General features: G+C 37.3%; 4 protein-coding genes across 6 annotated transcripts; 2 read left to right on the top strand and 2 right to left on the bottom strand.

The window, feature by feature from the left end:
• The first annotated feature begins 5,254 nt into the window (after positions 1–5,254).
• mpg (N-methylpurine DNA glycosylase) lies at positions 5,255–7,318 on the top strand. The gene is made up of 3 exons (XM_068337892.1): positions 5,255–5,726; positions 6,139–6,343; positions 6,579–7,318. The coding sequence occupies exons 1-3, from the start codon at positions 5,331–5,333 to the stop codon at positions 6,995–6,997; spliced, it is 1,020 nt and encodes a 339-aa protein (XP_068193993.1). The 5' UTR covers positions 5,255–5,330; the 3' UTR covers positions 6,998–7,318.
• A 300-nt stretch (positions 7,319–7,618) lies between these two features.
• Positions 7,619–16,368, bottom strand: nprl3 (NPR3-like, GATOR1 complex subunit). 2 transcript variants are annotated; one of them, XM_068337890.1, is made up of 14 exons: positions 15,958–16,368; positions 15,504–15,573; positions 14,444–14,482; positions 13,626–13,758; positions 12,912–12,986; positions 12,084–12,237; positions 11,850–11,931; positions 11,419–11,556; positions 10,289–10,445; positions 9,984–10,090; positions 9,619–9,748; positions 8,844–9,033; positions 8,565–8,757; positions 7,619–7,966 (listed from the first exon to the last, which is right to left on the bottom strand). In XM_068337890.1, the coding sequence occupies exons 1-14, from the start codon at positions 16,148–16,150 to the stop codon at positions 7,801–7,803; spliced, it is 1,827 nt and encodes a 608-aa protein (XP_068193991.1). In that variant the 5' UTR covers positions 16,151–16,368; the 3' UTR covers positions 7,619–7,800. The 2 variants fall into 2 exon arrangements, with proteins under 2 accessions (XP_068193991.1, XP_068193992.1); XM_068337891.1 differs by lacking the exon at positions 14,444–14,482 and having other exon boundaries at positions 7,620–7,966.
• Positions 16,369–18,458: 2,090 nt separating this feature from the next.
• LOC137609896 (hemoglobin subunit beta-2-like) lies at positions 18,459–19,284 on the top strand. Of its 2 annotated transcripts, XM_068337245.1 has the most exons (3): positions 18,459–18,616; positions 18,766–18,988; positions 19,073–19,284. In XM_068337245.1, the coding sequence occupies exons 1-3, from the start codon at positions 18,525–18,527 to the stop codon at positions 19,199–19,201; spliced, it is 444 nt and encodes a 147-aa protein (XP_068193346.1). In that variant the 5' UTR covers positions 18,459–18,524; the 3' UTR covers positions 19,202–19,284. The 2 variants fall into 2 exon arrangements, with proteins under 2 accessions (XP_068193346.1, XP_068193345.1); XM_068337244.1 differs by having other exon boundaries at positions 18,766–19,284.
• Positions 19,285–20,252: 968 nt separating this feature from the next.
• On the bottom strand, positions 20,253–21,183 carry LOC137609897 (hemoglobin embryonic subunit alpha-like). The gene is made up of 3 exons (XM_068337246.1): positions 21,024–21,183; positions 20,730–20,937; positions 20,253–20,460 (listed from the first exon to the last, which is right to left on the bottom strand). Exons 1-3 carry the CDS (start codon positions 21,119–21,121, stop codon positions 20,332–20,334), a joined length of 435 nt encoding a protein of 144 aa, XP_068193347.1. The 5' UTR covers positions 21,122–21,183; the 3' UTR covers positions 20,253–20,331.
• Between the last annotated feature and the right edge of the window lie 3,999 nt (positions 21,184–25,182).

Genomic DNA, 25,182 nt, shown 5'->3' on the forward strand with positions numbered 1-25,182 from the left:
GATAAGTTGAGCCTGACCACTTTCTTTGTACATGTCCAACATCATTCCACAGGCTTTTCAGGTTAGTTAATAACAAGAACTAGGTCAGTTGTTGTCAGTGAGTAAGTAGGTGTGTAGGATCAATTGATCAATCAATTGATTCTTTAAAGAAACTGCTTCAGATGCATTTTCAAAGCATCTGTGAAACCACAAGTCTTTACTTCTTCAGTTGCATATGGGACAAATAAGTGTCATACATTAAGTTTCATAAACAGCAGGAACTAAAATTTTAATACTGTACTTTGCTTTGTGGTGGTAAAGCAAAGACTTTCGCAATATCACGAATGTTTCTACTACATCAAGTAGAATATGCTGCTGGCCAATCTAACAACAAGCTGTTTCTGTGCATTCCGTCATGGTTGCAGAGAAATTCATGTCCATCTGGGAATATCCTCCTGTAAAGAGATGAATGTTAGGAAGCAGGAGGTTTCTGAGGTGCTGACAGGAGGCACCAAGTTGTAAGTTTTCCCAGATAACATTTTGGGGCACAAACAGCTCAGGTTCCTGGAATAGTCTCCTTCATGGCTGCTTTAATGTGCTTCTTGATTAGCATACTTTCCATTTAAATAATGCAGACAGTACATTTTGATTAGCAAAATTGAAGACATAATACAATCTCATTTCATCCTTTATTTTAATTTTGCCATACTATTATCACAACTAGCACAATTCTTACTGCAGAAAATATAACAAGTGTTAAAAGTGGTGTTTTGAGATACCTTTAACACCTCCTCCACAGCTGAATGCCATTCAGCACCTCTCCTGCCTGTGGGTCATTAAAATACCTAGAAAACATCCTGTTTTATTTTCAACTGATCTGTTCAATTATGCTGACTTTTGTCAGATCAAATGGAAGGCTAAAACAAAACACAACAGACACACAGCAGTCAATCTTGCATGTATCTCACAACACAGAAGGCTGGAGCTTCCTTCTAGGTCATGTCTCCTCTCCATCTTTCACCCATGGGTGTCATCCCTGCTAGCATGACTGATTGCCGCACTGCAATTCAAGTTGATTTAGAGACATACTCCTGATGTAGGCAGAAGGTAGAACAAGTAATCCTAGTAATTAACGGCAAATTTTCTCCTGGGATAGTGTAGGGTTAAGACATGGGCAAGGCACCAATTGCTAAGCAAGGCAGAACCTGCAGGAGCACTGAAAGCCCACCAGAGGCCCATCAATCAGGGACAGATAAAAGGGTTGAGTGCAAGGGCAATATAAACCAAAAGATCAGTGTCAGTGGGTCCGTAAATGGTTTCCTCCTTCTTCAGACAAACAGAGATTCAGAGGAGACCTCAGACAGGTTTTTATTCATCCACGGATAACACCACAGAAGCCAGAAACTCACTTTATAAGGAGGCTTTAATGGATTATTCGCCTTGCCTTCAACAAGAAATGTCTATATTGTGTCAGAGCTGATCGTATTTAATAAGACTTTTTAATCCATTGTGTAGGGTGTTAACTTAGCACTGATCAGACAATCAATGAAGTAGCAATAAATTCAAATATTTATAAAACAGCATGTTTTTTTTACTCAATTATAAACCACCTCACTGAGAAAAAACAACCCACGCCTGCACACCACAGCAAAAAGAGAGAAGAATTCAAACAGGGTCAACAAAGTTTTGCTTTGTGGAACAGATTTGTCCTCCCTCGTTTTTGTGATACGAGCAGTAAATCCAGCATACAGTCTTCCTGTCTGACTTAGCAGTTGCTCTCTGCGAGACCCACAGGTATTAGCCAACACAAGGAAACTATTATCAGAGCAGACCAGCAAAAGTTTACAGATGGCTCAATCAGTAAACCAAACAGCTAGAAAATCATTTTTTTTCTTTTTTAATGAACTAATTAAACAGTCCTCACATAGTTTTTGGACTCTCGTGTAGGGAATCGCTTTATAGTATTAAAAAAAAAAACTACAATGGGTTAGTTTATATGGTAGTTTCTCATGAAAATTATTAATGCGGTCTAAAAACATGCATGAAAAACAAGCACATTAGCCACATTCATGCATATTCCCTAAACTGTATTTTGTTCTTGTAATACCCAGAGGTGCAAAAAGACTGTTTCACTATATGAACATATTTGTTATGCAGGTGTGGGAGCAGGATCTCATTGAGAGTGATCCTCCTACTTCCTCACCCCAACTAAGCTGTAAACATCACACATGTGAAGCTACTAAGAGACTCATAAATATTTAATTGTCATCTATTTATAGTTTATCTTATCAACGATGATGAAGCAGATGACTACCAGGCTCAATTATTCATCGTCTCAATTAGAGAAGCAGTCACAAAAAATCTTGGATGAAAATGCTCCTGGAAAGGTTCCCCAGAAATCATTGTGGAATCTGTTGAGAAAAACATTTGGTTTCTTATGAACATCTCAATATTGTAGTATTTAATTTTCTAATCAATGTGATTTTTCTGGATGTGCACAGGGTGTACACTGGCTCAGGCATCTTTTCTTGATGCCTCCTGGAGGCCTCCCTGGGGAGGTGTTCCGAGCATGTCCAACCGGAAGGAAACCTTGGGGAAGACCTGGAGAGAATGTGTATCTCGGCTGGCCTGGCAATGCTCCGGGATCCCTTTGGAAAGACCTGGAAGAGGTGTCTGGGGAGAGGGAAGTATGGGCATCCCTGCTGAGACTGTTGCCCCCATGACCCGGGCCTCAGAGAAGCAGTTGAAGATGGATGGATGGATGGATGGATGGATGGATGGATGGATGGATGGATGGATGGACTGGATTTTCATAGGATTATAAATAAGAAAATAATGTAGAGGAATACAGTTCCTGCTTAAAGAAGCAGTGATGTAATAATTTTTATATATAAATTTATTATTTTGTTTTTTGTGTTATTGTATAATTTGTGACAACAGAATAAATCATCAAGGGAAAAGCAAACAAATACATATTAAAAATAGTAACGTAAAAATTTGTTTCAACAGACGACCATTTTCATATTTGCAATAATGGGACATTCATTCCAAATATATTTTAACTATGGCAAGACAAATAATTAAGATTATTTTGGTCAATTCATTTTAATGGTGTACTGTGCATCAATGCCCTGCAGTGAATCTAACCTAAAGTAAAAATATATATATTTTCATATGCCTCAACTTGTTTATATATATACTGTATATCTACATCAACAAAATAAATCAATAACTTTCTTCTTCCTTTCGAAACACTAGATGATGAGACGATGCAGCACTGAGCAAATCAACCCTTATTCTTCGTAGGATTTTCTGACTCATTCTGAAGTAAGATATTTTCAGTCTGTGTTCCTCTAGCCCATCTGCACACAGTCTGTGGCATCCCTATTCAACTCCACTATCGCTCCAGGGACTGCTGGAGTTGAAAGAGATCCAGATTGCAATGCTGCTCCCAAGCTGTAGCTACTAAGATTATCAGTGGCAGCGACAATGAAAGCAGCTCAGCCCAGACTTCACCATCACTGCTGATAGGCAGTGGAAACATAGTCAAAGCAAACAAGGGCCTTCAGCTATCCACCAGGCATGACAAAGTCAACAACTCATTCCAGGACTATTTTACTGACTACGCTCAGCAGATTTCCGTCAGGATTCCAGCTCTATAAATCACTACTTGGTCATTATGTCCATGATTACAGGACAACTGGTTTCCATTAGAACTGATACTGCTGTAACATGTTACTTGCTATTTGAAAATAAGCAATTGCTTTGAGCTATGATAAATATTTTCATTATTTTAAATTTACACATTGTTGACTATTAAAAATTTTGCTGTTCCATCTAAATACAAGGCAAGCAATAACACAGAGACCTTGGCATCTAATGAATATCGAGATATTCAAACAATTTTTATTGCACTCTTTATGTTGCTGCAATATATAGACTTACCCTAAATCCAATGATGTATACCCTCCATCTATTTCTGTTATGCCACACACATAGAACTGTACTGCATACATAAGTCTGTCACTTCACAAGTATGCTGCTCTCTCTGGCACCTCTCCAAATATCTGACCAACTAAAGGAGAGAGGCCTCTGAGAGAGAAAAAGTTTTGTCTTTTATTTATTTCTGTTTATAGCAATGTTGCTATTTATGTATTTTTATGAATAGGATTGTGGCGGAAAAAGATTGTGCAAAATCATTCATTCTTGAGTCACAGAGTCATAAACTACTAATGGTAAACCAATTATAAATGCTAGGAGTTGATAATCGGGACCAGGGAATTGGCATGGCTTAATTTGTCATTAGGCAGATCTGTGTAGAACAATGTCATAAATGTCATGGGTGTTGCTGGAGCCTATCCCAGCTGACTGTGGGCAAGAGGCAGGGAATACTCCGGACGTGCTGCCAGCGCATTTTGGAGTCACATGAAAGACAAACAACCACTAAATACACACAGTCACACCTACAGTTAATTTAGATTTATCAATTCACCTAAATTAAAGGTTTTTGCAGATGGGAGGAAGCCGGAGAACCCAGACAGAACCCACACAGACATGTGGAGAACATACCAACTACGCTCAGAAAGGACTCAAACCTGGAACCTTCTTGCTTTGAAACGAAAGCAAAAAAAATCTAAGGAACTTAAGACCTCATATAATACATTTTAAAATATCCATTTATCAAATGTACATGTTTCAACTCCATCCATTTGTCTATCAATTATTGGTTAGTGTATGTAGACATAGGTTTTAGGATTAGTGTAGTGCTTCCAGAACACTACATAGAAAACCTGCTCTTAGCTGATAAAGCTGTGGTCTTTAGATTGGTACCATGTCACAGATTGTTTTCTTCTCGAAATCCAAATGCACTCACAGTGCATCGAGCCAAACTGGCGCCATCTACTTCCTGGGCACAAGCAGGCATGCACATCAGTTCTATTTATAAACTCTTATTAGACAGAACTGTTTTCAAATGAGGCTGAAAAGATAAAGACAGCAGCAAGAAAAGGCCACTGTTTATGAGACTTTATTTTAACTGTATAGGTAAACTTATTGCTATTGTTTTGTGAAAACCTTTCCCCTTGCTTAAGCAGTAAAGAATAATTTAAAAGATAATAATTATTACAACAATGGCACTTATTGATTACATGCTTCTGCCAATCCTGTTGTGAATAAAACGTGACGAATGCAAAATACATTTATTTTCGTTATTAACACTTACAAGAAAGCACACTGAAATGTAAAGAACATTATAAAAGAACAGCATTGATCTCCTCCGGCTGTCATTGGCGGAAGTGACGTATCCGTCACTCTGATGTACTGTCCCTTTAAGAGATACCCGTATTTCCTGTATGTTAGCATTAATGTCCATACAGCATGAGATCCATGTGTTTACGATTTTTAAAAATATACTGCATACTGTGCTTAAAATAGTGGTGTCAGTGACGGGACAGTGGTGTTTTAGTGATTGGTTTTGCTTTTTAGTTCCTCGCGGGGACATTATGGCTGGAACAAAACGAAAGATGCTAGCATTAGCCGTCGCTGGAGCGCCTGAAAATGTAAACAAACGTAACAGCGTGTCAGATTTGAAACCACAAGGAACACCGATCAAGCTCACTAAAGCCAGCGGGTGTGAAAAAGGCGTCGGGTCAGACAGAAGCCATTACTTCATGGATAATCAGCAAAGACTGGGAGAACAGTTTTTCAACCAGCCTTGTATCAGTTTGGCTAAAGCACTCCTGGGCAAGGTAATACTGTACTGTACTTCTATCTCACTATCCGTGTATGTTGTTAAGATAATTTATCATGTGTGATCATGTAATCAGTAGGTTTGAAAAGTGCTATATGGACTTATCTGAAAATCTTGTATTTTCTGGTGACTGGGTCATTTACATAGTTCATTCAGTCACTGTATACTATTTCAAGTTATTTACCCTTAATTAGAACACATCAATCTACCTAACTATAGAATTACAGCTATAGATTATTCATTTGTAATAATTATGAACAAATAACAAAATGTGCTCATATTCCCAGGGCACATGCTCAGGTTTGAATTGACATTTTACGACATTTACCAGTGAATTTCTGACAGTTCTTCCTCAAACTACTCAGTCTAAGTTTATGAAATGTGATCGGTATTTTTCCTCATTCCTGCAGGTGCTGACCCGCAGATGTGCAGATGGTACTGAGCTGCGAGGGAAGATTATTGAAACCGAAGCCTACCCTGGGGCTGAGGACAAGGCTTCACACTCAGCAGGAGGCAAAAGAACCAAAAGGAATACCGCTATGTTCATGAAAGCTGGCACAATTTATGTGTATCCAATCTATGGTATCTACCTCTGTATGAACGTGTCTAGTGAAGGTGAGATAATAAAATAATAGAACAGGAATAAATGTGCTAAGGTGTACATTCTGCCTAAAAATACATGCAAAGAGAGAAAATATAATGAAGCCTATGTGTTGAAGTTTCTTTACACCAATTGCATAGCATTTAACATTTTAACTACACAGTAGTGTTTTCTATCATCATTGGATAGCTGGTAAAAGGAAGGAGATTGAGTGGAACCTTGGTGACAGATGCATATTGTGTTCCACAGGGGAGGGTGCTGCCGTCCTGCTGCGTGCCCTTGAACCCCTACAGGGTCTGCCCGTCATGAGGGAGCTGAGAGCAGCAAGACGCAAAGAGGGAGCTTGTCGGGTGAAGGACAAAGACCTTTGCAACGGACCTTCAAAGCTGTGCCAGGCTCTGGATGTATCACGTTATTTTGACCGTCGAGACCTAGCCTCAGACCCAGACATGTGGTTGGAAAATGACCCCAATGCAAATTCAGAAGAACCCTATAACATAGTCTCAGCAACCAGAATAGGAATTGAGTCCCATGGTGAATGGGCCAAGAAGCCATGGCGGTTTTATCTTTGTGGACACCCCTGTGTTAGCGTAGTGAATAAAGTGGCCGAAAGACAGTCTCTGTCTGGAAATGAGATAAACGATTTCAGTACCTCAGATGCAGTCTGACAGGGAAAAGCACAAAGTCAAAAGGACTTGAAAGGAATATTCCTGAAACTATTCTGCCATCTGTTTCCTTTGTCAACTCCACCATTTATGCAGCATAAAAACAAGTTTTCTCTGTTCAGATAATCTTTTTATGTATTTGAAATTATAACTACTTGAAATAATTCCAATGTTTTACAGTAGTATAATACAATAACCTCTTATGTTGAAGGGCTAAATTATTCCGTGCTTGAGCATCATCTATGACACTGATACAAAAGCTGCTCAAAAACTAATAGCTCAAGGCTAGAATGAGACATAAGTTATGAAAAAAGTATTAAAAATGATTTTAATACCTTTTTTTAGGTTTCCCATCTGTGTTTTTTAATAAAGACACTTGAGAAATGTGTTCAGTGATTTCACAGATGTTTGGAATGGTTTTTGTCTTTCCTCAAAGCAAAAACAGCCTGTCTGATGTTTGGAGTCATGCTGTCTTTCTTTTCCCACTTCTGGGATTCCTGAGGGGAGGTAGCTGGACATCTGGAATGATCATTTCTCCATGTGCCCCTCTATGGTCAGTGCAGATGATGTTACAGCCACCCAAGTCCTTCAATAAATACCTGAGGCATTATGTCCAAAATAATTTAATATTGTAAACACGCATTGGCTCATTAAGAGGAAAAGCACTTGTGTACATTCATGCAAAATAGTTCATTTTAAAACGAAGTTGTTAGATGCAGCACTTAGCTGTGAGCACAGTAGTCTATTAAATGCTCTCAAACTGGCATCTTGTCAACTCACAGATAGCTGATCCAGTTTCTTTGCCATTACTCCATGGGTGATTGAAAGATTGAAATAATAGGATCCTCATGGTTTGTCACCACAAGAACGCTGCGGAACTTGTCAAACAGTGTCTTTAGCTGGGAGCGCCTCATGTTCTCATTGTACATAATTTCTTCCAGGTGGTGATGTCCTTGGAAATAATGAAGTAGCCTGGAGACAGTCAACATGATGGAAAATGGCTTGAGTTATAATGAATCATTAGCTGAGAAAATCTGGATATCTGCTGCTTGTATAAACTCTACGGACTAACTTTTCCATAAAATTTCCTGTTTTCATACGATTAAAGTAATGTGGATACAAAAAAAATAGATTTATTGCATAAACTTACTAAATCTAAATAATTGTGATTATTAATTACATTTGAAGTTTCCTTCTTTCTCATCCAGGATGTACAGTATAATTTTGAGGCATTTCTTATTGTGCGAACAATTGTAATACAATTGTAATAATTGTAATAATGTATACATGTTACATTCCAATTGGTTGAGTTTGTATGAGTATATCATGGTGGTGAGAACTCTCTGACACTGCCTGTATTTGGTCACCATAGCTCCAAATAGGCAATCGGGGGTACTGTCTCACGACATGATCTAGTATAGTATCAATGTTGGGAATTGATGGCTGCATATTTTGACACATTTCAATATTCATCTCTTGAAGTCTCTTGAAATAATAGAAAGCTGAGAAATATTTAATGCCCTAAAAGAGCCAGATTAACTAGGATCCTGTCATAGGGGGGGTTAATTACCTGGCAAACATCCGCAGATCTTCTTGATTTTGTGCAGAAGGGATGTTAAGAATAACCTGTCTCTCATGCTCTGACAGGCTGGCAAGTAATGTCTCTGTCATCCTTTTATTGAGTGGAGAATCCCCACCGGGCAGCAGTTCTGCACTGGAGTTATCCATGCTGGGGCTGGTGAGGGTCATGTCATCACTGCTGGCTGTATCAAAACAAGCAGACATATGATGATATATTATTTGTTACTGTTGTTATTTGTTAGTTAGAGGAGTAAGTGAGGATATATACTTGGGGAACCGAAACTGAGAGCGCTAGGAGTGCTCAGACTCCGGCCTCCTACTCGGGCAGCCAAAGGAGGGTCTTCATCCCTCAAACCAGGCTCCTCCTCACTGGGTGGTACCAACAAGCAGACATAAGTGTGCAACTGGATCAGCAGGCGGCGCTGGAGCATCCACACCACCATCTGGATCAGTTGGATCTGGTCAGGAGCAGAGCAACATACAACGGTCATACATGTTGTAGATAGCATACAAAACTGGTCTTATTCTCATGAAAAATGAGAACTGCAGATAGTGGAGCTGATGTCCCTTTATTATTTATAAATCAACACTCAAGCATCTGTTGGAACAAAACATTTAAGAACAGAACATCAGATTGTTCTGCTTTTACAAACCTGTTCTTACATTTACAGTAATAACTATCTGTGTTAAAATTTTGCCAGAAAGCTAAAAAATTTCCCTTGCTTATGAATTGTACACTAATGCCTTAAAAATGCAACAGTTAGGTACCGGAATTCATTAAAATATTCTTTTCCTGATCAAGGCTTTTTTTTTATTCTGTATTTTCTAAAAATTTGAGAACATTTCCAGAGACCAGTGTTCTAGATGAGTCAGATATCACCTGGGGTGAGCGATAAGTGTTTTGCAAGTTGTTTGGACGAAGGGTTTTCACAGTCCCAACAGTACTTTATTTTCTGCTTAATATCATTATTCGTATTTAAGGACTTTATTACCACAGGTACATATATATGTAGTGTTTATGGTGGAAGAGTAAGGTCATTTACCTCCTGTGCGGGGGCTTCCAGGGGGTTTCTGAACTCAGCCAATGACACGGGCAGTGAGAACTTTGCTAGTATGGAAGGCAGGTCGTTACCAGGAAACTGTTGAGCAAACTGCTCAGCCAAAGGTGCGTATCTATCCAAAATGACATGGGATGCATTGTGATGAAAAGGCTATGATATGCGTTGCCAATTCTATCAAGATAAATTTCAGTGTGATTAAAATCTGAATTGAACGAAAATAAAAATGAGGATATTTTTGAGGCTTGTATATATGATGCAACGTATAGAAGGGTGTTCTTTAATTATTATAGTTCATTATTACCAAACTAGCAAGTATAGCAAAGTAACATCCATATATTAACACTCACAGGCTGATGTTGGCATGTGGAGACAGCATATACACGTTGTTCTCACACAGGGGATAGATGATGATTGCTTTGCCCCAGTACACCAAATGAGCAGCAATTTGAAAGATCTGGGAGTTTTTTTTATAAATAAAATACATTTCATGAAATTACACTGTACAAAATGTTTTGCAATTAAAAATCCCATTAGAGAGACGAAGAACTTCTCAGACTTGTGTAGTCAGATTTGTTTTCACATTACTTTAACAGTTGTATGCAATTTTAAATTGATATTCAGTAAATAAAGAACTAAAATCTTTAGTAAGCACCTGAAGTAGGGCCAGGTCAGCATCTTGTGCAAGTTGCTGCAAATTTTTTACTGCTGAGCAGGTCTTGATGAGCCGCACCATGGCAGGCGAACAGTCCAGAGGTAGCTGGCTCAGCAGTGATTTTTCACTTTCTAGCAGTAGTAGAGCATGATAGGGTCTGGAGGATGAAGAAACATATGACAGTGTGTGAATCAGTAGAACTCATCAAACCACTTTAACAGATGCTAAAAGACATCTGCTTTAGTACCAGCACAACAATTTGCATGTTTCAGTCTGAACTGTGCTTCACACTGAAACGGATCCCTGAGTAACTAAAATTAAAATATTTCACTATATAGCTATGTTTAGTTTTATAATTTAAATACTCTTGCACTAATTTTTACATTTGCATATGTTGATTATGCCCGAAAGATAGAAATGACAGAAGATGTATGTTTGCTGATTTACCAGCAGGTGGCAGTGTGGTCCACGGAAACCTTTTCATGACTTGATATGAATGAGAGACGATAAGACAAACAATACGTTTAACATATTATCTGTATTTATTTATTTTAAAAAGCAGTCTGATGTACATGCATAAGTGTTGGTTTATCACACTTTGCAGTTCTTATTCCTCACCCAGGTGGACTTTAAGTATTCCGCTACATTTTGTATGACTTGCAGCCTAATTAGATTAACAAACTTAACATTTCTTACATTCAGTTCAAATAAAAATAAATGTTCTATTATCGATAGTCAATTTCAATTTCTGATGTTAATTTATTTGAAAGGCACGGCGTACAGTTCAAACATAAATGTTGCCATTTGATGCACTGCACCAGATTATAGTTTTAAGCTATTTCACATCTGTAGTCCCTTGGCAGGTCACAATAATAATAAAATACAGAGAACAAACAAAGCAGCGAAAACATACAAGAATAATCAGAAAATAAAGGCCCCAATAGCTTCACACACCTGTGTGCAACAACCCCATACATTCCACGCCCACACTCACACAAAAAATAATGATGATGACATAAAGTAAATGTTCTGTATTTCTTCATACAGTAAGTATGAATGTCCAGAGATTCTGCCTATAATATATGAGTGCAAAACATACAAAAAAACCTTACTTAAAAGAAAAAACTCACCTTATAGCTTTGAGGCTGCGCTCTAATGCCTCTAAGGGAATATAGTTGCCACCAATCCTGTGAATCTTGTGTGGTAAACAGAAGCTCACCTCAAGCCAGTTGTTAATATGGAGTCGTACTACACCAGTTGTACAAAGGCTGCAAGAACAATATTGGTGGAAAGAACATGATCCAGTGTGCATAGCAAAACACAAATCATCTGAAGACAACATATCCTTCTTCTTTTTGGTTGTGTGATGTGTATTGTTTTGGTTTTATCTTATAGAGTGCATGACAAATTCAAAAAAGTTTGCTTTCAAAAAACTTTGAAAGGAACAATTAGATATAGTGATTAAAATATGTGCAGAAACTGGTAAAATTTGTGTTTGTAGCTTGCAATATACATTCCATGGTTAAGCACAGACAGATAAACATGTGCTTTTATCACACACCTGTCATACGCTTCCGTCAGGTCTTTGGCCAGTTTGCATTTGGGTAGAATTTGTCTAAATGGGGACTGGGGGCTTCCATCAGCTTCCATCAGGAAAAACAGAAACATAATATATTGTATTTTAAGATCTTAACTACAGTGCAAAATCACAATGTTGTGTGCTCATAATAGAGAATGTAACAGAGCTGTATACAGTATTGTCATCAACAGGAAGTGTGACAAACTCGTATCTTACTTTCAGTCATGGTAGTAATTTCCTCCTGAACAGCTAACATCAGTTTTGCCTCCCTAGTCAGGTACTGGCAGCGCCGCTCCTCGTGTTGCAGGGCTATTGCGATGCGGCGTGAGAGGTTATGCATGCAGCTGATAACAGACGAATCAGCATTTGCCTGTAGAGACCAAAAACAACAGGTCAAGATTTGTCTTTTAGCAACAATTGTTATTGATACTTATTAAACTCATATATTACCAAATATGTGCTTTACTTGGAGGGAGTCTTAATATTCCCGTCACACAAAATTAATCAATAATGCGTTGACACTGTTTGACAATTTAAAAACAAAAAAATTAACTAAAAATCAAATATATTTGCATACACACTAGAGCAATCTAAAATAGTATACTGGTGTACAAAGATAAATTGGGAATCCATTCAAATGTAATGTCAAACCAATCGATGCCTCAGTTGCTTGGCAAACATTAACAAAACATGAGTGAGGATTTCTTGCCACATCTCAACTGTACTTAGATAAAAACTTGGTAGTGTGACTCAGCATGGGCACAGAATTCATAGCATGACTAAGCATTATAAATTTGCCTCTCCACCCTCCAAAAGTTTTAATGTACTCACTGATAGTGTATATTGGAATATTATCATGAAACAGATTAACAGGAACTGTGCCTCACCCACAGTCATCTGACTTAGTTGAGCTATCTAAATGACAAATATTGGATAACATATTGATAACAAAATATATTTTTTTCTTAAATCAGCAAGAGAGCATACAGCACAAAATAAAATAAAAAAAGATTAAACAGTTAAAAAGTTTTGTTTTTTTCATACCCTTAGAGCAAACACCACATTAAACAAGATCATCGTGGGCATTTCTCTCTTAGGTGAAGGATCAGTCTTTGAAACCTAGAAAAAGAAGATTTTTTCAGTGACTTTTTAATATGATCTTTTACCCTTAACTGTTTTGTTAAATAATTATTACGTAAAAACTATCATAATGCTATGTTAAAATGTTTTTAAAATATATTATGTTGAATTGCATTCTATTTCATGTATTTTCCCTCACTGTGAAAACAAAGCAAACATTGCTGATATTTAGAAAAAATCTGTCAATGTTTAAAATCTTGAAAAATATTTTATATACACTATATTATATACACTGACTAAAAATTGATTTATACAGTAGTACCTTGTTTCGTGACTGAGCTCATTAGTCGATCTGCTCTGAACTCAAAATAAATTTCCCCAATTAACTTAAATCCTTTTAATCCATTACAGCCTTGTAAAAAAAAGCCCCAAACTCCCTAAATTATTTAAAAAAACTTCATAAAGCAGTAGACATGCATAGTTTATCCGTGCATAGTTAATTATATATATGTAAACAATGATAAAGAAAAGCAACACAAAAGTCACAAGCACTCATGAGGTACGTTGTTACTCCTCGGATAACATGTGGGACATGTGGGACATGACTTCAAGAATTCACTTCATTTCAAACCAAGCATGACTTGAGACGTTTTCAGCACCAGCCATTTTTCTACATGCCTGAATAATAGGGGGATGCTGGAGCAGAGTCGGGTGACCCACAAATCGAACATTGTCTATCTTCAGTTCAAACTTCTTTCCACACATGTCAGATTTGGTGGCCAGGATGGTGGAGAGGACAATGTCAGAGAACCTTTAAGAAGGAAGAACAGACTCAATAAGAAAAGTGCACTAGATGAGATATAAAGCGACAGAATAGATACCTGACGCAAGTAAATGGTGTTCAAATTAGCTGAAATTTTCTTTTTGACATTCCTGCTTATAACAGTAGTTACATCAATCAGATGCATCTGCCTGCAATATTATTAAACACACAAAAAAAGCTTGTGTGGCTACAATAGAAAAAAGAGGAAGAGACCTTTGTGCTGACACAGTGAGATCACCGTTTGAATAAAGAATGTCACCGACTCATGCTACTTTTATTTCAGTAAGATTAGATGAAAATTAAGCCATTGTCTTCCAAAATTTTTTGACACTAAACACACAATAGATTACTCCCACAAATAGAAGTTGTTTTAGTAGTGATCAGCATTTTTCTTCATGTCAGCAGCAATATAATCAATGTCAATTAAAAATAATTATGGTTTGAATTCAAACTGTGATTTTTGCCATAAAAAATATACAGTAAAGAGCTAAGTAAAAATGAAACCCAGAATTAACCAACGCACTGGCTGGATCCATTCCCTATAATTAAAAAGGACTTCACCGAGATTGGGGGTGGAGTTCCATACAGGACACAAAATAGGAAAGAAAGGTATTGAAAATGGACATTGGTGATCTAAGCAAAGGAAAGGTGGTTTAGAATGATTTGGTCTTACCCTGCTACCAACTGTTCATCAGTTAGTGGAGAATGTTCTCTGAAATGGGAATGGGCCGTAAACAGAAGGAAAAAGCAAACAAAAGAAAAATACAACACACAGTTGGGCTGAACGCATAAAATAGACATCAAAACAACCTGAACAAACAGCCGGGAGTGCCATGTGAAAAACCCTGGTCTGTTTGCTACATAAAGTGCGTTATCACTTAAACCTGAGTAAGCCAACCTTTTGTAATTAATGACAATATATGCATTTAAATATTAGTAATGTTTTCATCAAAAGAAATAAAACTAGCTTATTGAGTAATAACCACGTATATTCTCTTGTATTGTTTATAGATCCATGGCCCAGTTTAATCCCTCAAAATTTTGTATTTTTTAAAAAATAGCATCAACGTCTTTAAAACTGATCAAAATTGGCATCCATATTAAAATTGAAAAAAGTTGTTGTTTCATCCAGCTCCATCCAACATTGCCTCTAATTTCTTTGACTCAGTGGATAAACAAGCTATCCCCTCTCTATTATTTTCTCAGCATGAGCAAAACCATGAAATGATGCCAACAGGCACTATCCCATTTTTAAATGTATGACCAATTTATGACCTAAAGTATGCAAAGATTGGTGACTTCTGGACAAAACATGCAGGATGAGCTTAGAGAACGTCTGATGTAGTTTAATCATATGTTAAGTGAGCTTTATTTATGAATATAGTGCTAATTTTATCAATAATGTAGGTCACTAAAACCTAATCTAAAGGTTTACAAGTTCATGTTCATTGCTGAGTCAAGCAAACTGCAGTTGGGACAATGAACAAGTTTGGAGGGACATGGAGAGCATTTTATTGAGCACTATACATACATTAATTGAGAAACCCTTTACACAGCTAAGTTACACTGGTTAGAACACTTGTTTTTCCTTCATTCCTTTTGAAGAATTTGAAAAATTAAAATAAAATCCAGTACAATAGGGAGTAAACACTTGCAAGCAAGTGGCCCATAGTGCAGCTCTGTTAATATCTCTGTCATGAGTTTCCAAGCCCAGAAATGTGGAATGAAAATACCTTGAATCACCATCTTGATCTCCAAGACCCTCCCCGGTTGTGTTCAGCGCATAAGGACTCCGTTGTTTTGCTTTTATGAACACAAGAAATAGCATTAGCTCACACGATTCTTGAAATTAATAGAAGATATCCCTGAAGCTCACGACAAAGAAGATATTAAGCACCATCTAAAATGTACAACGCGTCAGGTGTATCTTTGATTTGTAGTGTCTGGCACTAATTTTATAAACCCAATTAAGGTCTCTGTTAATTTTCACTAATCACATTACCACGAAACTTATAAATGATATACAGTATATTTATATCTCAGGTACGCTGCTCATTTTTTCAACTGTTTGAATAACTGATGTTTTAAACTAACAGAGAGATCTCAAATCGTGGAATTCCGAGAATCGACAAACTTTCACTGCGATTCACTGGTGGAAGCACAAACAAATCTTAACTAGTGCCTTACCTGAATGAGATGAGGGACATTCTGACACTCTTTGAAAAGGGTATCTAAAAAGTAGTTTGTTTCCTCGACTCCCAGAACTAACCAGTATGACGCTTATGGGGCTTGTTTTATCGCCACATTTAAACACGCTATTTTGAGAACGACTGTACATTGATTGTTGGTCGTCAGGTAACCCGGCTAATGGGTTGAACATAATATTAGCATTCTCGCTAACTTTGCGTTAGCTGCGACACAATGAAGTCGGTCGCGAGCAAAATGTCCTGGCAGATAAAGTTAGATGATTAAACGTAAAGCTAATATTAATGTACGCCATAAACTAAAACCCGTCAACTGACCAAAAAATAGTCCCACACTTTATGAACTGAGGCCTAGACAGTCGTAGCTATAGCATCATTTTCCATCCATGCGATTGTTTTGTGCCACTTAGAAATCTGTTCGGTTGGAAACTAGAGACGTATATAAGATTCCTATTGATTCAAATAGAGGCCGCAATGCAAGGCAATAACATGTATTTAGTTGACGTTGCTAAAGTCAATAAAAGTTATTTCTAGACTTGGTCCAACTTAATAAATAAACGACACTTTCAATATCAATACGTGGAGAATGAACAAAAAGAGCCCAGTGCAACAACAGGAGGGGGCAGCTTTCTAGTTCATCTTGAAACACCGCAACACCACCGGAAGTTATAGTGGCAGTGAAACTACATTAGAATCAAATCAGCGCACGACAAACGTGTTTGTCAACAACGAAGAAGAAATAAAAAAAAACAAAACAATTAAAAAGTCATCAGAACTCTGTCATGGACTAACGGAAAAAAAATCATTACATCTGTTTGCTGTGATGCAGTTACTAACAGAATCACCACAAGCTATTTGTTAAGATATGTGATCTCATTAATCTTTATTTACATTTATATTATAATATTGGGGGAAGCTCTCATTAGCTGCTGTATTTATGTTTTAGTTTTATGGACTTTATGTTGCCCTTTGTTTGCTTACATCAGATGGGATACGTGACTTTTGGCAGGTGTGTTGTACCTTTGCTGAGAGTGTATGCCGCTGCAGCTGAGAAGACTACCCAAATACAAGTTACGGGTGTTTAATTATGGGTGAAGAGAAATATGGAAATCAAAACGCAACACTCTTATTTCGTAATAATTATTTATTTAAACTTGCTCAACAGTGCGCTCGTAGCCCACTTGATTGACGAGTGACTTGCCTACCGTTGGACTGCAATATCTTTTGTACTTGCTGCTCAATTTTTTTTAAATGTTCAATTGTTCTATCAATGCAAACATTCATGCCAATTTTTAAATCTTAAAAAATGTAAAAACACGTTTCTTTTTTACATGCAAAATCTAGTATAAATTTACAAAAAAAAATTGCTGCACAAAAGAGAAAGAATGATGAAAAGATTTTGAATGACTGTATACATTTACTAAATCTAATAATGAAATAGAAATTAATGAAGTGAACGTTGAGATTTGCGGATGTTTCTTTGGGTACGTACTCATTTACCCGTTGTCATTCGTGTAGGTGACACGAATGGCTATAAAAGTAAGAAAACAAAATTTTATGGCTATAAAAGCAAGAAAACAGTTTATTTTATCGAGACAGTCATGCTTCATCTCAGTGATGCAACGACCTCAAAGACTCCTGATTTCCAGAAGCATACTGGATTTGTCAGACTTTCACTGGCAATGAAGCTTGCGTTTCCACAGCAGGTAGTGGTTGTGATTGAGAGTGAGCAGAAGGTCTTATATGTGCATTTAGTTGAGTTTAACATAAATTCTTAGCGATTTAACTGACTGAGCGGTGAATTCATGTTAAATTTTTCTGGTGAATTCGAAGCCACTGTGGTAAAAGGCGCACTCACACAAAGAAGTGGATTTCTACTAAAATTCCCAAGCAATGTGTCACTGAACATGGAATAAATGTTAAAGCGTATTGATTGAAGAGGCTTCTTCAGTTCTGAATGTCTGGTGGGAGTCGTCGAGATCGTCAAGTCTCAATCTAACTCTGACTTAACATGGACACACCCGGGCAGCCCCTGAGATAGGCCTAGTGGCATTTAATATTCTAAATTAAATGAACATAATACTGTATTTGGCTGCTGTACCTGCATGTATGATGACATTTGAAGCAGTGTAGTCAAACATCTGATCAGTGTGAACCATTCCCAGACTCATCAGCAATGACAGACGAAAATGAATTATTTTTAAAGCTTCATTATAGGCTTTTTTCCCCCTTCCCATTACATGTGACATTCTGATGCTGAATTTCAGTGAAGTTCATGCGGAACTTCACAATTAAATTATTATGTAAACTGATCTCTGAAAGAAATCAACTGGATTTGTAGGAAAAGCTTGAAGAGTGTTTTCCTCTTTCATGCAAGAAGCTTGTTCAATTCAAACACATTGAAGCGTCAGGGGTTGTCTCCGAAACCATCAGGTTCAGCCGCCACCCAAGCCGGTCACGTGGTTCTGGGAGGAGCGCAGGACCGCTTTAAATGTCGCGTCTGGCGTCAATGAACACATTTACCGCACAGGAAAGTCTAAAGCCGGCAAGATGGTTGAATGGACCGATTTCGAGCGCGACACCATCCAGAAACTCTTCGCAAACATGAACTATGAGGAAGTGGGACCTGCGGCTCTGTCCAGGTGAGACATGAATGTTTTGTTGCTTAACTAATGAGCGGTTATATTTTTCCGCTATATCGACTTATCCATTATCAAATAATAATGATCTGTGGCCATATCTCACTGTTTCATCTGACTTTGCAGCATATTTGTTTCCACGTTTCCCTCAGGTGTCTGGTCGTCTACCCATGGACTCAGAGATATTTTGGCAACTTTGGAAACCTCTACAATGCCGTTGCCATCGCAACAAATCCAAACATTGCAAAGCACGGAATTACTATCCTCCACGGTCTGGACCGGGCTGTGAAGAACATGGACAACATCAAGGACACCTATACTGAGCTGAGTGAGCTGCATTCCGAGAAACTGCATGTGGATCCAGACAATTTCAGGGTAAATTGGATTGACTGTGTCATTATAATATTTATCGATTGTTTTAACGTTAATGTTAAATGTTTTCCGACTCTTGTGTTGCAGCTGCTGTCTGACTGTCTGACCATCGTGCTCGCTTCCAGGCTGGGTTCAGCGTTCACTGGTGATGTGCAGGCAGCTTTCCAGAAGTTCATGGGTGTGGTGGTGTCCGCCCTGGGGAGACAGTACCACTAGAGCTGCAACAGAGAACCATCTGTATTCCTTAAAAGTTCGTTATCCTGGTCTTTAAAGCAAATAAAACGATCAGCAAATTCAAACGTGTTGTTTGTCATTAGTTATCAAAGGAGATTGAATTAGTGTTTTTGAGATGAAAAGAATATTTTAGAGTGATGTTCCAATACATGATCTGAAAGGGTCGTTGAAATAGACGAGTAACTAGAAATAACATGAAAACTGACAGAATTTGGTTTAATATATAAGGGTCAAGAAATCCCCTGGAATGAACTTTATATACATATTGCCAAACAGTGTCACCAGATGTCTGTGTAGGTTGTCAGAACTGAAAAAGTCTCTTGGATGAGAGACGAAACGTCTTCAAAAACTCTCTTAACGTCCAGTGGATTGACTTAAACAGCTTTGGATAACAGTGTCACCATAACAGTCACATTAATAGACACATTATTTTATCATCCATCGTTCATGATATGACTATTTTCACTGAATATTGAGAAAATGAAATTTAAAAAAAAATAATGCTGTTAAAGGTTATTAATTTTATATGTTTATCTTAACTGAGTAATTAATAATGCAATAATGAAGAATATTATAGGGCTTAATACAATAATGACATTTATTAATTATTAAATTTTTAAAAATAATTTAAGTTTGTAAGAAAGAGACGGTGTGTGATTCATTTCATGTTTTCTATTGTCTGTAATTTATTTTCGTTTCACTGGAAAGAGGCAGTTTGCAACTAGTGAGAATTTTGTCTTGCGGTTACTGCGCTGATTGTCTTGAAAATTAATCAGTCAATTATTTAGTCTCTATTCTTTCTAAAATGTAATGTGTCTTAGAAAATGTTGATAATTCAAAATGACCTGACACTCACATTTATAAAAATCTTTCAAATGGGTTACATTTGATGATCACAAAAATGCTATATACAAATGTAATGTTAAGTGCAAAATTGGACCCAGTTAACTGAAATTCCGTTCATCTCAAGATTGTATCTTTTGACACATGTCGTAAAGAAGTAAGAAGGCAAAAAAAAACAACCACCAACTGCTCAATTTTGCTGTCATGCATTTATTAATCATTCTGCATTTCGAGTGAATGCTGCAGGTTCCATCCTCTTCTGATGTAGTTTATCTGTATTTCTCGGCCAGAGCCAGAGCCACAGAAGCCAGAAACTTGTCCATGGCCACATGGACCTGAGGGGTGAAGTCGTTGGGGTACATGACGGCCATGACCACGAGGATGCAGTGAGAGAGGATCTGTGAAAGAAGACAAACAGATGTTATATTTAACGACTTTTTACTCTCCCTCAATCCATCAATCTCTCAGACTTTTACTTAAAAATTCGTAGTCCGCTCCACAAGATGGGAATCTTTCGGCTTGCATGTTTATAGATAAACCTGGAAACCAGTTAAAATTTAAAAGGTCCCATTTATAAATCAGACCTTTAAATTCCAAATGACACCAGCAAGTGGGACTGTGAGGAAGCATAATCAATTTACATTCTTCCATCTCACTGGTTCAGTACCTTGAAGTTAGCGGGGTCCACACGCAGAGTGAAGGCATGCAGCTCACTGAGACTCAGGAGACCTCCTTTCATGTCATCGATTTTGGACACAGCCTCTGCAACTCCACCCATCACAGTAATTCCATGCTTCTTCGCCTGGGGAGAGTTGGGGGTCTTGTCTGTCCAGTGGTCGAAGTAAGTCTTGGTTTGAGGGTACACAGTCAGCATCCTGAAAAAAACAGCAACATAAAATTTCTAAATTAATCAGTGCCAGACAAGATTTGGCCAACATCGGATGTATTTTCTCAGCATTACCTGCACAGTGCCTCGGCACCGATGTCTTCCGACTTCGGAGCGATCTTGCTCCAGAAAGCTCTGACTATAGCCTTGTCTTTTTGAGTGAGACTGGTCATCTTGTTGTTGAGTGTTCGACTGAATGCAGAAATCAACAGGAACCCGTGGTTTTTATGGTTTAAACCGATCATGGGCACACCCCGACCAACCTACAAGATAAGCTGTAGAGGGTGTGCCAAGAGATCAGACATGGTCAACTTTGCTTGGGTGGGATGTAGAGAAAGAAATTTCTCGACATTGGTGCAATTAGATAAATATCTGAGAAATTCAAAATTAATATGTGTGTGATAGTCAGGTCGGGACGGGCGAAGTTTCGGGGCTCTATCCAAACTGAAATGAAAACTTGTCCTCCTCTTTTACTGCTCTGTAAAAATACTGCCCTGTTCAAATACAGAGCAGTATTTGAACAGGGCAAAGTGTGAATAGTGAATATATTGGTAGAGATAGTGAATATATTGGTAGAAGGATGCTGAGTTTTGAACTGCCAGGCAGGAGGCCTAGAGGAAGACCAAAGAGGAGGTTTATGGATGTAGAGAAAGAGGACATGAAGGTAGTTGGTGTGAGAAAAGAGGATGCAGAAGACAGGGTTAGATGGAGGCAATTGATTCGCTGAGGCGACCCCTGACGGGAAAAGCCGAAAGGAAAAGAAGATTTGCCCTGTTCATTATCACAACCTGAATTTTCGCAATTGTTATGGTTGAATAAATTTGCAGGATGGTGCGCTGATCCATGTCTGACTTTTTTCCTCGTACGAATAAAATATTTTTGTAAGTCAGACCTTCATTAAAATTATTAAACCTTTGTATAACAGCAAGAATAAATGGAGCCATATCAAACTCATTTGACCTGGAGAGCGGCACCAGAAAACACTGTCATATGAGTCCTTTACTGTTTGCTCTGTTCATTGAAGGACTAAGCCAAGGTATTACTCAAGATAAAAAATATTGTAGGTATAGAAATATTAGCTCAACAACATAAAACCTCTTTATTTGCGGACAACGACCTAATTACTTTGTCAAACCCAGAAAGGTTCTTTTTAAAACTACTGTAATGTCATTCCTTAATGCTTTTGGCTGCGTCTCAGAATATAAATTAAACATTTCAAAGACTTAAATTTTAAGCTTCAATTAAATACCTAGCCAAATCCTAAAAACTGGCTTTGACCTGAATTGGAATCTGGATTATATAAAATATCTAGGGGTCAATATTCCAAAAGACCTAATAAAATTATATGCACTAAATTTTAAGGCATTAAATAGAGATGGAATGTATTACCCATATTAAACTCAAGGATTGATACAGTGTCAGTGAACATCTTGCCCAGAATGTTATATTTGTTTCAAACTCTCCCAATTGAAGTTGAATAGACAATTCAAGGAATGGGATACATTGATTTCACGCTTTATCCGGCAAAGGAAAAAACCAAGGATCAGATTTCAAACTCTTCAATAGGCTAAAAAAGAGGGAGGATATGCACTCCCATGCCTGAAGAACTATTATATTTTTCATTGCATCTGATGATTTTATTGTGTCGGTGTAAGTACCAAGCTAGATGGAAAGATATGGAAATGAATATAGGCCAATCCCAATTCAGGCAAGGTTAGGGGATAAAATACTTATTGATAACTTATTAAAACGTATTAAAAACATCATGGAAAAGGGTAGTAAATTGATTAATTTATAATTGAAAACATGGTTGACTATACCATCACTAAATACAATTTGATGGATGAAATTTGAGATGATGCCCCTGTGATATTGATTTCACTCCACATAAGTTGGATGCAAGTTATGAGGGATGGGCTAAACAGGGTCTCTACTCATACAGTGCTTTTATTAGACACGGGACACCAAATGATTTCGATACTGAAAAGATTACATTGGCTAAATAATACAGATTCCTTCAGCTGTGCCACTATATAAATGATGAACTGCCAAAAGGTCAAAAAGTATTTAAAAATAATTTACTGAAAGTCTTTTTTACTGCTTATGGGGCAGACCCAGGCCGTAAAATAATATCAAGAATATACGAAGGACTTCTGGGATTGGAGGAAGCAAACAGCAGCTATATTAAGCAAAAATGGGAACAGGAAGCAAATAGCAGTATTACACAAGAAGTTTGGTTTAGACTGTGTGAATTTAAATGATGGATATTAAGTTCATCCCAATGGAGAGCATTTGATTGAAAGACAGTTTGCAGATATTTTATTACGCCTGTTCAGAAGTGCCACCACTCAAGCTCGGCCAGCTGCTGAAATTTTCGTAATGGAACGGATTACCTATACACTGAGGCTCTAAAAGAGTAATTTGAAGAATTTTGGGGAAAGACATAACTCCCAGAAATGCCCAAACCCCTTTCTAACTCAGCTGGAATTCTCCAGCAATGAGCTTCTGAACATGACAAGTTAAAAAGAAACAACAACAAAACAAATACAAATAAACAAAACAAATAAACAAACAAAAAAACCTCAGACAAATTAAAAGCAAAGCAATATTTCAAGTCTATTCAACAATCTCTTCATAAAGTTCTGTTACATTTATATTATGTGGATCTTTTTTTGCAGCTTTTGTGTGATTTCCTGACCATCATGGTTGCTTAAACAATGTGTACATCCTTAACTGATGAAGTCTGGGCAGTTTTCCGAAATTCCTGGTCATATTGTTATGTTTGCTGGGAGGACAGTAGAGAGATGAAGCTGAAAATCACATTCTGATCATTTCATTAAAAAAACAAAACAATTTTTCCCACTTCGGCATTAAAAAAAAAAGAAGATAAAAATTCATTAAGTTTGTCTTTAGGATGACAATGATGATCTGAATCTGATGCTTGTAAAAATCCCAGTACTACAAATGTTAAGGACAACGTTAAGTTGAGCTTTCATAAAAAATGTGTTCATATTTAATTAAATTAACAGTTCTGTGTTCAATAAAAACAACTGGACTTGTAGGAAATACATGAAGGCATTTTGCCTCTCATCCAAGAGACTTTTTTAGTTCTGAACAGCAGGTGAGGAGTTTGTGATATTTACCCTATTGGAGTCGTCAAGATCCTGAAGTCTCAATCTAAATCTGACATTATGTGGACACACCCGAACAGCCCCCCAAGATAGGCTTAGTGGCCTATCTTTGGGGGGTACCAGCTTTTACACTACAGCTTGCATGAGATAAAGGACACATGATGACCTTAAAAGTTTGAATGGGAAAACAGAGTCAAAGACATCATAAGTGGAGCAATCTTCACACATAAATTTCAAAAAGGGATATAAATTCAGTGTGTATTAGGATATTGCATTTAAGATTACAAATTAAATGATTCTTGTTATAATATTTGACTGTATAAGTATGATGCCACTTGAAACTTTGTAGTCAAATATCTGATCAGTTTGAACCATTCCTGACTCATCAGCAATGACAAACTGAAATGAAAGATTTTTGAAGCTTCATTATAGATGTTTTTTCCTTCACATTTTGATTAAAAGTAAATTCAAGTCCCTTAACCTCTGACCTGCGGTCTGACAGGTAGGCATTCTGATCCAAAATTTAGGCTGCATGCGCAATTATTGGAAATTATTATCTTTCAATTGACAATTATGTGAAGGCAGGAGTCATTTAAGGTGAAGTTTCCTGTAACAATTTTGTGCTTATCAGAGGGGAGGTCTGGTGCCTGCAGGGTGGATATGCTCAAAGGGGAACAAGATATACTGTATTTTCGAAAGTACAGCAATATTGATATAAAGCACACAAAATATTTGTACATCTCACGCAGACCTTGTCAGTTTAGTTCAGCTTTTTAAAAAGAAAAGAAATTATGTGTCCTTGAGATCCACAAAGTGACGTCACATTCATGAGCAAGTTTAGGAATAATAGAAAACACTGTAATTACAACAGTCTATAGTCAAAGTAAAAACTTCAATCATTCACTGCATTTGATCTTATAAGGAATTTTACACTGAGACTATAGTCTGCACTATTTTTTGATAAATTCTTTTTCTCCCAGCTGTCTTTAAGATCATCCATATTTGACTTGTTTCGCCATTAATGGCAATTGATCAGTACTGATTCAATTTGAAGTCACATCAATTCTTGCGATTGTTTATACTTCTGTCACATGAGCATAAAT

This window comes from Antennarius striatus, chromosome 16 (assembly GCF_040054535.1).
Source record: "Antennarius striatus isolate MH-2024 chromosome 16, ASM4005453v1, whole genome shotgun sequence".
Taxonomy (NCBI): domain Eukaryota; kingdom Metazoa; phylum Chordata; class Actinopteri; order Lophiiformes; family Antennariidae; genus Antennarius; species Antennarius striatus.

Bases quoted from the DNA above. Each gene is read 5' to 3' on its own strand.
- mpg (XM_068337892.1), top strand. From the start codon at position 5,331: ATGTTAGCATTAATGTCCATACAGCATGAGATCCATGTGTTTACGATT. The intron at 5,727-6,138 runs GTAATACTGTAC...TCATTCCTGCAG, and splicing joins CTAAAGCACTCCTGGGCAAG to GTGCTGACCCGCAGATGTGC. The intron at 6,344-6,578 runs GTGAGATAATAA...TGTGTTCCACAG, and splicing joins TATGAACGTGTCTAGTGAAG to GGGAGGGTGCTGCCGTCCTG.
- nprl3 (XM_068337890.1), bottom strand. From the start codon at position 16,150: ATGTTCAACCCATTAGCCGGGTTACCTGACGACCAACAATCAATGTAC. The intron at 14,483-15,503 runs GTATTTTCATTC...TTCCCATTTCAG, and splicing joins GATCAAGATGGTGATTCAAG to AGAACATTCTCCACTAACTG. The intron at 11,932-12,083 runs GTAAGATACGAG...TCCTGATGGAAG, and splicing joins AATTACTACCATGACTGAAA to CTGATGGAAGCCCCCAGTCC.
- LOC137609896 (XM_068337244.1), top strand. From the start codon at position 18,525: ATGGTTGAATGGACCGATTTCGAGCGCGACACCATCCAGAAACTCTTC. The intron at 18,617-18,765 runs GTGAGACATGAA...CGTTTCCCTCAG, and splicing joins GGACCTGCGGCTCTGTCCAG to GTGTCTGGTCGTCTACCCAT.
- LOC137609897 (XM_068337246.1), bottom strand. From the start codon at position 21,121: ATGACCAGTCTCACTCAAAAAGACAAGGCTATAGTCAGAGCTTTCTGG. The intron at 20,938-21,023 runs GTAATGCTGAGA...TGTTTTTTTCAG, and splicing joins GGTGCCGAGGCACTGTGCAG to GATGCTGACTGTGTACCCTC. The intron at 20,461-20,729 runs GTACTGAACCAG...CTTCTTTCACAG, and splicing joins TGGACCCCGCTAACTTCAAG to ATCCTCTCTCACTGCATCCT.